Raw genomic sequence first — 13,513 nt, 5'->3', positions numbered from 1 at the left:
GAGAGTTCAAAAAACCATTTTATTAGAACAATACAGCAGATATAAAGGTCTATTGCAAACCAAACATTCCCATCAGAATGGAAAAATGTGCATCCAAAGACATTATGCACTCTGCAAGAGAAATAAATTAATACGAAATGGATAAAACAAACAAAAAATAAGAAAAAGAAAAGAAGAGAAATCATAGAATTTTTTTTCTTGCAGTGAAGAGATGCAGCTCAAACCTGCTGATTAAAAACTCAGCAAACCCAAGTTTCAAACAATCACACAGTTCACGACGAGCTCAGAGGTTTTCTTTGTGCAGGTGTAAGATTTTGGTTTTACTAGAAAACTCGGAAAGTTCTCCTTGTTTTTATCACCGAGTGAGACCGGAGCAACGATTTAAAGGATATTGTTCGATTCTGTATGTTATAGAGAGACCCTTTGTCTCCAGCTGCGTATTACGATGCAAAAATAAAGCAAAAAGACAAATTAAAGCTTTGCATTTTAATAATAATAATAATAATAGCAGTAGATAAATTAAAATACAACTCATTAAAAGATACTCAGAAAGATTGCCCTTGTTCCGTTTGGACGTGACTCCTGTTTAGAGTCAAATACAAAGATTAAAAAACTGCATCTGCGTTCCGTTTTATCACTTTTTTTTATTTATTTTAAATAAAAAATAGATATGACTGGGGCCTTGTTCTTAAAAAAATATCTTAGTCATGTTTGATGTCTTTTATTAAATCCTTTTTTAAGGGTAAAGGGGGCCGTAGAAAAAATAATCCTATATGGGTGTATTTTTTGTTCTTTTTTTACAGACAGACAGGACAAATAAAAGCAGCTACATATCAAAATTGTTCTTTTTTTTTCTTTTTTAAACGTTGGTCTGCGAAGCCAAATTTGAGATCAGAACTGCAGATTGGACACAAACGAGACAAACAGTCTCAACGTTGCTGTTTTATACCAGAGAAACAACCTCTGGTTAACTGAGATTTTCCACCTGAACCCGAGACAAACGATCCAGTTTGGCATTTGAAACGATTCAGACGTTTTCCCTCCATCTTTAACGCACAGAAAGTTTTCAGGAAACTCCCACCACCTCATTAATTGGTTTATTATCTAGCATTTTTACTCTTGTTTTTGTAGTTTTTAAAATAAACTTCATACAAATCTAGAACTTAAAGTTTAGAAATCTTATTTACATAAAAAGGTTTTTTTTTTCTTGTTTGTTTTTGTTTTTTTGTTTTTACTTAAAAGAGACTAAGAATTCCTCTCCTGGTTCGTTTCCAAACACTTAGCAATAAAGGAAGATATTTATTTCATTTTTTATCCACATCTGAAGGCGACCTGGAAAACAGCTTCCACCAAAAAACACCTCAAAACTCTCCTGAAATCAGATAATTAATCTGAGAATCACTGAGGAGGATCTTTAAAAGCCTCGCCCCCTCCCGAATCGAAAAGTCTCAAAAGCTGATTATAAATCACACCGTCTCAAATTTGTTTGTTTTTAGCCAAAACAGCAGGACCTGAAGAGGTTAACAGACTGATAGAGACAAAATGAGACCAAACCCACTCGTCAGTCGGTTTAATAGTGCCCCCTGGTGGTCGTCCCGCTCACAGCAGGACCAGCTCCTGCCGTTTTCAGCCGAGAGATCGTTGTTGTTGTTCCAACCACTGCTTCCTCGTGAGACCAGGACATGAGCACGTTAAAGGTTGCCGTCATCAGTGCAGCCGCCTCCCGCTGTGTACCGAAACTCCTGCAAGTTGGAGACGCCGTGGAAATGGACGAACGCCCCGGCGACCACCAAGATGTGGAACAGCTGGTGGGAGTGGAACTACGGCGAGGACAGAGAGAGACACAGAATGAGTTAAATGTGTGGGGAAACAGATAAGGCGGTAGAGAGGGGAACAACCGCGCTCAGACACTCACCCAGATGTCGCACTTGCCGGGGAAGAACCTCTCGGGGATGCGGGCGGCGTACAAACAGGCACCGGTGATGTAGAGCGTGGCCATGAGAAACAGCCAGCCCATCTGACCGATAGTGGTCGCTTTGATCAGACCCTCGCTGATGACGAAGTGCAGCGTCGGAACCACGCCGCTCAGACCCAAACCCACAAACACACCTGAGCGCAGGAAGCAGAACAAATATCAGTTAACAAACAACGTCTTTTTAACGTCACGTTATTTACAGAAAGCATCACGTGACACTGGTTGGGATGCTGTGCTATAAGTGATGTCAATTTGAACTTCACACCGTTTAATTTGAGGTCATTTTGGACGTCAAACAATCATAAAAGCGTAAAACAGACTCCTAAAAAGGCCAGACAAACACATTTAAACCTGCTATAAATCATTTCTTTATGGTCGCTACATACATCTCATTACCTAACTGTACTGAATTATAAGTAAATAAATCAACTTAATTTAAAATGCGTCTTTTTGTTAATTTGTCTGGTATAGATTCCATATCTACCATCTTATTTTTTGGATATCCTAACCAAACCCTGAGGGGAATATTTGGTCCACTGGCTCTAAAACCTAACTTTGCTTTTTCTTCTGCTTCTTGCTGCTCCACTTGTGTAGTTTTCTAAAATCTAATAATGTCTGTCAGCTGTAAATGATGCCAATGGACTTAAGTATGATCATTCTTTGTAAACTCAGAAGCATGAAAATGACTGCGGAGCGATAAAAAAAGCTTAGTTTGTTGATTTTCTTTTTTACCTGCTCTGACTCCTCTGTACTGCGGAGTAGCAAAGAAGTCGCACTGAGAAACAATGATGGCCGCCAGTCCCAGGATGCACACCACTATCAGGTAGATGAAGCAGGGCTGAGGGGAGCAGTAGAAGGAGTAGTACAACCAGGGGACGAAGGAGCCCATGATCAGGAAGGCAATCCCACTGTAGTCCAATCTGAGCGACACAGAACACAGGTAACACAGGTAACACGGGCTGCTTTCATTTCACCGCCGCAGAGCCGTTAAAAAACGCTCGCTCCTTACTTGGAGAAGATTTTGGACACGCCCTCTGAGTGACAGTACACCGTGTGGAAGAGCCAGGAGAACGAGAGGCAGAGGATGGCTCCAAGGAAGAACATCCCGATGACCACCTTCTCCTGGACCGGCGCCACGAACGACATGTTGGGCCTGAACATGTACATGAGACCCAGACAGAGGAAAAACAAGCAGCCTGGAGGGACGAGGGGGAGACAAGAGGATGGAGAGTGGATGAGGTGGGCGATTTAAAAAAAACACAAACATCTAAACACATGGCCTCTACAAAGACTTTTTGTAAAAACCCACCAGTTTTTACTCTAAATGTACCGTTTTGTGTCATAGCAGAAGGCTGAAAATGTTCATCAATGTATCATCAAGCAGAAAAAGTCCCGTAAGGGTGAAAATATTCACGTCTTTTAAAAGTTTATTTTGGGTGCAGTGTCTGCCTCACACCACTGGGTGGCGGTGGAGCTCTAAAACCACATTATTGCCTGATTAAAACTGAACAAAAGCTGCTTTGGAGAACAGAAGTTACACAAAATCAAAACAGCGGTTTTAACAAACAGGATTTGAAGCTAAATTTAGCCAAATCCAATCCACAATTATATCGTGTTTTCAACATTTCTGCTGCTCAGCTTTAAGCACACTTCTTATACAAACTAATGAGCCTGTTTGAGTTATTTTAGAACGATTACACAACAGTCTGGTTCAATTTAAGAGTAACTGGAGGATTAAATAAAGACCAACTTCACAATTTTGTCATAACTGTGGCGTTTACGCATGCACATTAGACACAAATGAGACGTATGTGTGACCGTTACTGCAGCGCTCACCTAACAGATGTGTCCAGATGTTCCCGGTCTCTGTGTGGATTCTGAAGATGCTCTTGAAGCAGGCGCGGAACGAAGGCATGGGCGGCCTGTGACCGTGAAGCAGGAAGTCGTTGTCCTTCAGCCAATCGGGGAGCACGTCGTGGGGTATGACGCGCCACCGGCCCTCCCACACCTGCCGGAGACGGCGGGGAACAGAACACACCGTTGGGTTTGCGTGGCGACCGATTTAGCTAATTTACTTCTTGCTGGTCATGTTTACAGAAGCCACACGAGCTGGACTGACTCTTAGGTTTCTCCCAACTTGTTTGTTTTGGTTCAAAATAACCCTGAAGGGCATAAACTGGCTCTGAAGGCCGAGTCGACACAAACAGAAAACAAGTATTTTTAGGTCACTGACGAGGTTAGCACTGATGTTATCTTGTGGGCGTGTCCTGCTGCTAATGTCAACAAAGCAGTTTTGACACATATTCTGTCATCCAACCACAGAGCTGTAAATATGAGATCATTTTTCAGAGAGCAAACACTGCGTTTAAATGTGGATGTTAAAGATAAAACTATTTAGTTTTGCCTTTAAGTAAACTTTTGCTGTTTTTATGGTTTTATTGCTTTATCTTACTGTACGGCTTTAATGAGGCCTGTAATAAAAACTCTTCTGAGCAGTGAGCCGTCAAGGTGAAGTTATTGTAGAAGCTAAGCTCAGCAGTATTTTTCCCCCACCTTGTGGACGAACTCCTCCATTTTCTCCATGGCGTGGTGGGCTTGCAGCAGCGGCGTCATTCCCATGAAACCTTCGTCACTGCTTCTCTCCTCCTCTTCCTCCTCCTGCTGCTGCTCTTCTTTTTCTCTTCCTCTGTCGTCATCTTCGTTTATTCTTCTTTCGTCATCACACTCAGGGACATTCTGAAAGAAACAGAGAGAGGTCTTCAAGTCAGACAATCAAACCGGAAAGGTGATGTCCGAGTCCACACATGAAACTTTATTGATCTGGGCACTGACAGAAACCATCATCATGATCATTAATCATTGCAGACCAGTGCTGTCTGATTATAAGACCATGAAATATGAAAAGATAAGCTGAAAACATGTTCATCTAATAAGTTTAATCTGTATAAATTGTTGGCTAATTCATCTTCTGAAGCTGTATATTTCAAACTTGAAAGGAATCAAATATATAAAACTGTGATGCGAGAGGTGATGATCTCAGCCTAAAGTTTTGGGTTGGAAGGCGGAGGGCGATATGTACTCCTCTAAGAATGCCAACTAAGATAAATAAAACGTCAGACAGTGATTATCATGAGCTATTTTCTCATAACAGACAGAAACAGGCTGAAACAGTGATAGTTTGGCTTCAGGTGGGAAACAATCATGAGGATATTTTGTTTTATTGTTTTAAAAACCAACATCTCCTCTGTTGAAGCTGCAACTATCAGAAAAAATTAGTCTGAAAGAGTAAAAATACAGGAAAATAACTGCAGGAGTAGAGTGCGCCCACGCTTCTGGACACTCGCACCGTCGCTCAGAAACGTCTGAGCTCGCCAGGTTCAGCTGCTGAGACTCCAGCGAGTCTTCGGGCCGAAGGTCAGGGAGTCCGATTTCACTCCGTATCAGCGCATTTATCTGCAGCCAAAGATATAATCCCACCCTTCTTGGAGGCGTCCATCATCAACTGAGAAAACATACTGCGGTCCGGTTGTGAGTTCAGACGGATCGGTTTGGCCTCTGATGGGACATCCATATGTTCAAAAACATCATTAAAGTTGTTGTCATCCTTCGATGGAGGACTCTTCCCATTTTTCCCAGAAACTAATTTATGAGAAATACCCAGAAGACTCATTCAGAGAGCACAGCTGAGTAAAACAGGATGTTTGTGTTGTTTATTATTCGCACATCACTACAAACCAGCGCCTGGGTCTGCAGGGGGAAGTTTTACAGGTGAAATCAGCATTATTTCAGAGTACACCATTTCCTGGAAAACTATTCAAATGTTGGCGACTGATCCAACACTGAGGCTCGCTTTCTTTCTGCGTAAACACCGCCTGCATTGTTGAATTCCAGCTGAAGTAATTCTGTGATTGTGGGGCGTTCCTGATGGTGCTTTCTGAGAACTGTCAGCTTGTCCTTTTGCAGAAGACGTGTAAACATCCAAAGATATTTATGATTTCTCAGAGCACAAGTTAACTACTTACAAATGCTCATTTTGTGCAACAAACAATCAAAAACTCAACCATTTTCTGCTTCCTAACATGAGATACAAAGAAAAGGAGGACACAGTCCCAAATAGAAAGCTGGAACAATATTTATATTATGTGTTTAATTCAATAATACTGTAACTGAGTTTTACTCTCTCTCTCTCTGGTGTGTGTGAGTGTGTGTAAACATGATAAACAGAGTTATCAGCGATGTGCAGGTTTTAACTGTGTAATTAGGGAGCATATTTAGTTGGACATTTTAGAGTCACTTTGGAGATGGAGAAAGATTGTTTCTTTTTTTTTTTTAATTGGAAAGAAAAACTTTTAAATACGCCAGGTGAAGGTGGACAATAATATTTCTGTCTGTCAGATAATGTCTGTGTGTGTGTGTAAGTGTTAGCGAAGTATCTCATGAACCACTAGACAAATTTTAATGTGCAGGAAGTAAATCTACATCTTCAACCCAAATCATGATGGCTGCCACAGCCAAATTACCTTAAAAAAACAACATAAAAATGGCTATAAATCAGTCAGTTTTACAGATGTGATCAAATTTGACGTGGTTGTAGCTGACAGTCATCCATAACACACACTCAAAGAGCTACTCACTGCACAAGACATTCTAATTTATAAAACCAAAATAAACTGAGAAACTTCTGATGTGTGGATAATAAACTATAGACACTCTGGTTGATGTTTCATCTACTGAAGCTTTAGTTTTGAACCTGGAAATTAAAGCACAACGCAGACTTCTGAAAGATGTAGTTTGGGTCATAGATTCATCAGACAATATAATTTATTTATTTTTTTACGATTTCAGACTTTTGAATGTATTCTGCACTGACAACCAGTAGAACTGCGAGACAATGCGTGAATAACAGCTTTTGATGCAAGAACGAGGCACGAACTTTGCCTTATGTGATAATGCAGATGTAGCACAACAGGAAATCCCTCGACAGGCTTGTCGACTCAAGACTAGATGAGGCAGTTTCACCTTCAAGTCCCAAAAGACCAGACTTCTCCTGTGCTACACGTTTCTACTCCCTTCAGACTCATTAACACTATAAAACTCTGGCTTGTAACTTTTTACCTGACTAATAACTAGTCATACACACACACACACACACACGTCTCCATGTTTAGATTTGAAGAGCAACAAAAGGTACTGGAGATAAAAACAAACTCATGGAGGCTGGGAGTGAGCGATCCAGGAAACAGCTGAAACTTTCTGCACCGACTACAGGACAGCCTGAATGTGTGACAGGGTGAGGAGCCAAGAGCTAACCCCTGCACACAGATTCATCATGTGACTCACATGTGAACAGTTCGCTCTTCAGAAAAGAAACCATCAGAAACAGCATGTTCTGAACACACACCGCACTGTGCTCTGCTCAGAAAACACTGTTTCTTTGTTCTTGCCTGTGAGGGCATGGAAAACTCTGCAACAGCGCAGCGACAAAGTGAATCTTATTTCCTAAATGTTCACAGCTTCAGCTCTTAAAATCGAGCCACTTTCACCCAGCAGCAAACCACAGCAAAACAAAAAACATAAATATATATATTTACCAAAACCAAATAACATTAAAGGCCAAGCATTTCTTGAAGGAACTCATATTGCCACCTTTCATGTCAGATTTTAGACAAACGACTACAATGTATGTTGAGAAAAAAATATATGCAATCTCATGTGATATCACAAGATATCTGCTGATATATCGCATCAAATGTTAGCTAAATATCTGTAAAAGTGTCTGTGTTAAAGCCATTTGTGTGTTTTTAAAGGTATGTTAGGATTAGACTCTTAACTAAACTCTTTACATGTTTAAAGTTTGGTATCATTTAGGTTGTTTATAAAGTCATCTAACTTTCTTTTTTCAGCTATGGGTTAAAAAAATCCCACATAAAATACTCCATACTAAGATAAAAGACTAAAAATGTTGACACAGCAAACACATTTTTAACATATTCTCTGCTACTGTGGGATGTAAATACAGAAACATGTTAAAAAAAAGAACAGATGCTACAAAATAAACTGCTTTCTGTCATAAAAACACCTATTTGAAAAACAACTAATTACTGTAACATCAAAACACAAAGAGGAGAAAAACAGAAATCAAACTAGTACAATAAAAAAAATAAAAATGGAACAGATTAAATCTAGTGATAAACAGGATGTGTGTTCCTAACCCCAGAGCTCACCACACTGCAAACAGGACACAGTGGCACGCACAGAAAATGGTGAAAATTTAAAAAGGTGGCGTATGGGGTGTTAAAGACACCGGGCCTCTGCCAACTGGAGCAGGAGGCCTCTGAAGCCTTCTCATGTGTCCGTGTTGTGTTACAGCAGGTAAAAAGGTTCGACCCTAACGCTCGCGGAGGCAGACACAATAGGCGCGCAGAAACGCTATTGTGTTTCGGCTCGGCGGCTCTCTGGTGATTGCCTTTCATGGCGGACAAAGGGACGACAGCTTTGACCGTGTACGCACACGCGCAGCCTAAAGAGGAACACGAGCCGTGCCGCTGAGCTCCCCGGTTTGATCGGCGGCCTTCGCGGGAGATCTTTAGATAGGCTCTGAGTGCAACTAAAAGCGAACATCAGGCAGAGACGGCGCCAGCCTCATCATAATGCAGCCCTAATGACCGCAGCACATAGTGACTCATCGTCGACTCTGCGCGGCCTTCGAAGCGGCGAGGCTGTCAATAAGGAGGTGGTGGAGGCTGGAAACTGTCGTGACCAAACCATGGGAAATCAAGACCCAAGAAGCTGCTGCCAAAAGTTATTACAAACTAATCCATTCCCCCGAGTGCCAAAACCATCCAAAGGAGTCAGACTTTCTTTTTTCTGATCTTTAATCTTGAGCAACAGTCCTTCAAGCGCTCTGAAAGTCTCAAATGGCTAAAAGATTATCGCCCCAACACACATTAACCGTCAGGATTAACTAACTGTTTTGAACAGACTATATCTAAAAGTTGCATTTCAAAAAGCGTGCGCTTACTCTTAAAACACACCACACATACACAGTGAACTGTATGCGGCTTTATTATGTCTTTAAAGAACGCTCACATAATCCACAAGTGATTAACCTACATTAAACACTGTTTAATGCACATGCTCGGAGCCACTCGCATCTAATCTACCAACGAACTACATGAAAGACCAGTGTTCTGTGTGTGTGTGTGTGTGTGTACTTTGTTTCTGTTACCTTTTCAGGACTGCTTTTTGTACAATCATCTACTTGTCAGGGCCGATCGTTCTTATGGGCACCAAAACCGCATTTTTGGGTTTGGAGTTAGGTTTAGGGCTCAGGTGTGAGTGTGTTTAGGTTAAGGTTATGCGTTTTCTGGGAATAGTTAAGGTTAGGGTAAGTGTCAGGGTTAGGCAACAGAAATAAATAGAAATCATTACAATGTCCTAATATGGGAAGAAAAATGAACTTGTGAAAGTGAAGGCAACAACAAATCTCATTCATGTATTTGTCTTAAACCTGAAAATGTAGGTTTAAATATGAATTCCGGGATAAATATCTTTTATTATCTAACAACTAGGTGGCTCACTCTGTCTTCTTCCCCATTAATGAGAACATTTACATTATTTACACGAGAATGTGAGTTTTGGTTTTGTTTTACGGTGTGACCCAGGAAACTCACACCATGCGGCTTTGAACCAAGCCTGTGACAGCATGCATATGTGTGTGTGTGTGTGTGAAGTACTCACCCCATTGTGTGAGGGGCACTCAGTGGTGCTGAGGTGACTGGTTGAAGAGCCTGAGGTGGGTGTGTCTGCCTGCTCCCGTGGACTCATGGGACTTGTATGCGCAGCGTTTTTAGGGTTTTCTACAAGATTTGACGTTCTGTGTCGCAGCACAAAGGTCGGGCCGTCGGCCCCGCTCGTCTCTCCTTCTTCCAGCTTGAAAAAGTGGACTGCCTTCCACCAGAAAGAAAAAGAAAAACCAGCTGGAACTGGACAGACGACTCGTGGGGCAGACGCCAACTGTGGCCAAACCTGATAGGACTGAACAAATAATGGTGGACGGTTAAAATATAGAAATCCATGAAGTGTAAACAAAGTAAGATGAACATGAAGGATAGAGGACCAACCTGGCTTCCAGCTGAAGTCTTTGGACTGAAAGTCCAAGTCAGGACTTTAGGAGACGGACTGCAGGGAGAAAAAGACACAGAATGATGTTAGTCTCAGTATTTTGTACTTAACTTAAATAAATATAATCTTTGATTACAATTATCAACATATACTTCAGCTTTAAAAAGCTGAGATAATGATCAGTTAAATAAAAATGATAATCACAGTAAATTATAAAACCATAACTGCAATAAACAAGAATATATCCACAAAAAAATACCATCTAAATCCCAGAATCACAATATCTTTATGTTTTGGTTTAAACTGTCTAGATTTAAAATACAATTATTGGAGGCACAACGTTCAATTTAAAAGCTACACGGATTTGATCTACTTCAGACAGTTGCAAAGTGTTTTTGTTCATACGTTTAAAGCAGCTGTGCTCGAAGGATAAAGATGTTATTGATTAGCGTGATGTCTCTGTCACTTATGGTTATCTACGGTATCAAGGCATTAAAATACTGTCTAATAGGACTCGCTGCCAACTTGCTGTCATAGGAAGTTGCTTAGCGACAAGAGGTGTCAAGGCCAGGAACCGCAGATTCCCACACAGGAAGTAGACGTGTTTTCTGCTCAGAAGTTGTTTTGCCGCATTGTTATATTTTGACAACATAATGTAGCTGGAAGGAGGGACATAAAAACCCAAAATGTCATTATCAGAGTGTGGAATAAAGCATAATATCACGCCAGCAACATTTTAACAACCTTTTTACCTCAGAATCACTATCTGAACTGGCAAATATGACAATTGAATTAGTGCTTGTTCCAAAAGCTTTATTGTTGTGACGGGCAGCTGAACTTTCGTACCAGCGCGCTGCTGCTCTCTTCATGTTTTTCTTTCCTCCTGCCCACTGTAAAACACACATATTCACTGCGCTCCATTGGGGCCGAGTCAATGTAAACACGCTCCCAGGGCGGGCACCGGGCTGCTTCATTTAAACCCCCACCCAGTGACATTACACACACACTGAGGGATTATAGGCTCAACGGGGGGAAACACAAACAAACAGAAAGGTATACGGGAGACGCCCAGACATATTCACACCAAACTGAGGGCATCATCTATAACTGATTAATGCAAGTATAGGAAAAGGTAAGAGATGGTTATGAAACTAACACCTACCAGCAAAACAGACACTATCTACAGAAAGACTGAGATGAATAAGACGGAAATGCAAAAACCAGGCAGTTGGCAAAGTAAACCCCTTCCATACAGAGAGATTGTCTGATCAATCTTCCCCCTTTCTCAACCATTAGTAAAAATTACACAGGCACTTTTCTTGGGTAACTGCAGCCTCATTTCGTGTCATGATGAAAAGGCATCATTTCACAAAAGCTTCTTGCCACCAGTTATGGATTAAGCAACTTCTGATGGGTATTTCTGCAGCTGTGACGAGTTCTCGGGATAATAGGCTCCGGTGGCCTCACTGCCACACAAGAGCAAATAAGCCTTTTGACAGTCTGAAAAAGGTGGGACAGTCTGCTTTGTGTGGTTTTGCAAAAAAACAAAAAAAACAATGTGAACGTGATGAGAGAGATTGATTTTTACACAAAAGATTTGAAACCTATTATAATGTCCTGTAAAGCAGCATTAAATACAATCACAAGAATCAGATATGTTTACACATGGAGATGTTTTAAAAAGCTTGACATATTGCAGAAATAAACGCCACCCTTCTTCGTCAGCTGCCTGGAGAGTTAAACATAAACATGTACACAGAGTTACCGGCTCTACTTGTGACAAATAACCACACAAACACAGCAGGAAAAACAACGATTAAAAAAAAGCTACAAGACATGGTAAGACAGTCATCTCTCCACCAAAAACACCAAAATGAAGTAGGGATTTTCCAGAGTCTGAGCTGACTCCTGAGTGGCTCCGTTTCTGAAACTAGATGACACATTTGTTCACAACAGGATGCAGAATGAGTCACGATCACAACAGCCAGAAGTCCTGGAAGACTCACAAACAAATGTCCAAGTGCACATTCCCCCTCCACAAAAACAAAAACTATTACACTGACCAGCTTTTACCATCAGCTGTGGTTTGATTCTCATACAGTCCCACCGACGCCACTCCTGGAGGCAGTCACAGATAAAAACAGGCGTTGACGAAACGAACCAGGCGGATGACCTGCTGCCTGAACCTGGTCTCGCTTAATCTCCACAAGTGCACCCTCGAGCTTCACTTCCTTTTATTGGAACCATAACTCCAGTTTCCAGAGCCTTTAAACCTGCCCCTACTTAGATAAAAGCAGCCGGCAACAAAGTCTGAAAACTCCATGCATAAAACGGCTGCTCAGATTAAAAGATGACGATGTGCAATCGAGGTTATTTATCAGATGCTTCTGCGTTTGTGTTAAGAACCGGTACAAAATTAAATAATAAAAACCTTCAGTTTGGTCTTTGTTCTAACAGCGTCTATTTTTAGCGTCTCATCATCATCTGCATTTTGTGTCACTGCTTGTTTTTGGATCTGATGACATGATTTCAAAGCTTGAACGTAGCAGGTGATGCTATCCAAAGTTTTTTTTTTATTATTATGTGAAAACGAAACTGATCTATTTGTTCTTCTCAAGAAAAAGTGGCATAGAGGTAAAAGCTAAAAAAAAAGAAGTGAAACTATGAATTTCTGGCTACTGAGAACCCAGATAAAAGTCCAGAGGCAGAACTCGTGATAGATTTCATCATATGCACTGCTGATTACCACCATAACTTTAAGAAAAGTATAAAGAAAACAGAGGATAAGACTATAGGCTGGATGACCCACACAATGAGGAAGCTTTAAAAAAAATAAATAAATGAACGGTGTAATAGAAAGAGAAGTTCAGTGGTCAGTAGGTGAAAGCACTGTTTCTGCAGAATAAAGGAGGAAAAAGTGTTCATGTGATGAAAACGAGCAGAAAGTATGAGTCAATAAACCAGTTCTGCTTCACGCTGGCTGTCAGATCTTAAACTACCCTGGAAGACTGCAGGAATGTGAGGGCGTTGTGTAAGCACACAGACATGTAGGTCACAGATAATTTAAAGGTAAACACTGTTTTCTTTACTCTCATTCAGAGGAAGAAAATGTAGGCCAAAAGTCACAGCTTACAGCAGCAGGTACTCTACTGCAAAACCAAGAAAAGTTGTTTCCAATTTACGTTGACGGGCTGCTTAATTTGTCCGCCTCTGATTGTACTTGTTTTAGCATTTTTACTCAACTCTAAACAGGTTATAAAAACAACAAATTAGGCGGTGTTCTTGTTCGAAGTTCCTCAAGAACTACTTCGAGTTAAAAGTATTCCTCCAACGTGAACTTAAACTAGAGAAGTTGCATTTCCTGCGAAAATGCAGTGTGAATGCTTTTTTTGCTGAATGATTTTGCTGAAAGCG

General features: G+C 41.0%; 1 protein-coding gene across 1 annotated transcript in view; it reads right to left on the bottom strand.

Moving 5' to 3' along the window:
* adipor2 (adiponectin receptor 2) overlaps nt 1-13,513 on the bottom strand; it is a 20,486-nt gene continuing 6,973 nt past the window's right edge. Inside the window, exons 2-9 of the mRNA XM_017414919.3 lie at nt 10,099-10,156; nt 9,716-10,012; nt 4,529-4,711; nt 3,812-3,983; nt 2,985-3,171; nt 2,708-2,895; nt 1,916-2,109; nt 1-1,820 (exon numbers count right to left, since the gene is read on the bottom strand). Coding sequence (XP_017270408.1) covers nt 1,692-1,820; nt 1,916-2,109; nt 2,708-2,895; nt 2,985-3,171; nt 3,812-3,983; nt 4,529-4,711; nt 9,716-9,802 — 1,140 coding nt within the window. The 5' untranslated portion in view covers nt 9,803-10,012; nt 10,099-10,156 and the 3' untranslated portion in view covers nt 1-1,691. The remainder of the gene's footprint in view (nt 1,821-1,915; nt 2,110-2,707; nt 2,896-2,984; nt 3,172-3,811; nt 3,984-4,528; nt 4,712-9,715; nt 10,013-10,098; nt 10,157-13,513) is intronic.

Source organism: Kryptolebias marmoratus, linkage group LG18 (assembly GCF_001649575.2).
Source record: "Kryptolebias marmoratus isolate JLee-2015 linkage group LG18, ASM164957v2, whole genome shotgun sequence".
NCBI classification, from domain to species: domain Eukaryota; kingdom Metazoa; phylum Chordata; class Actinopteri; order Cyprinodontiformes; family Rivulidae; genus Kryptolebias; species Kryptolebias marmoratus.
This window is presented reverse-complemented; position numbering and strand designations above follow the sequence as displayed.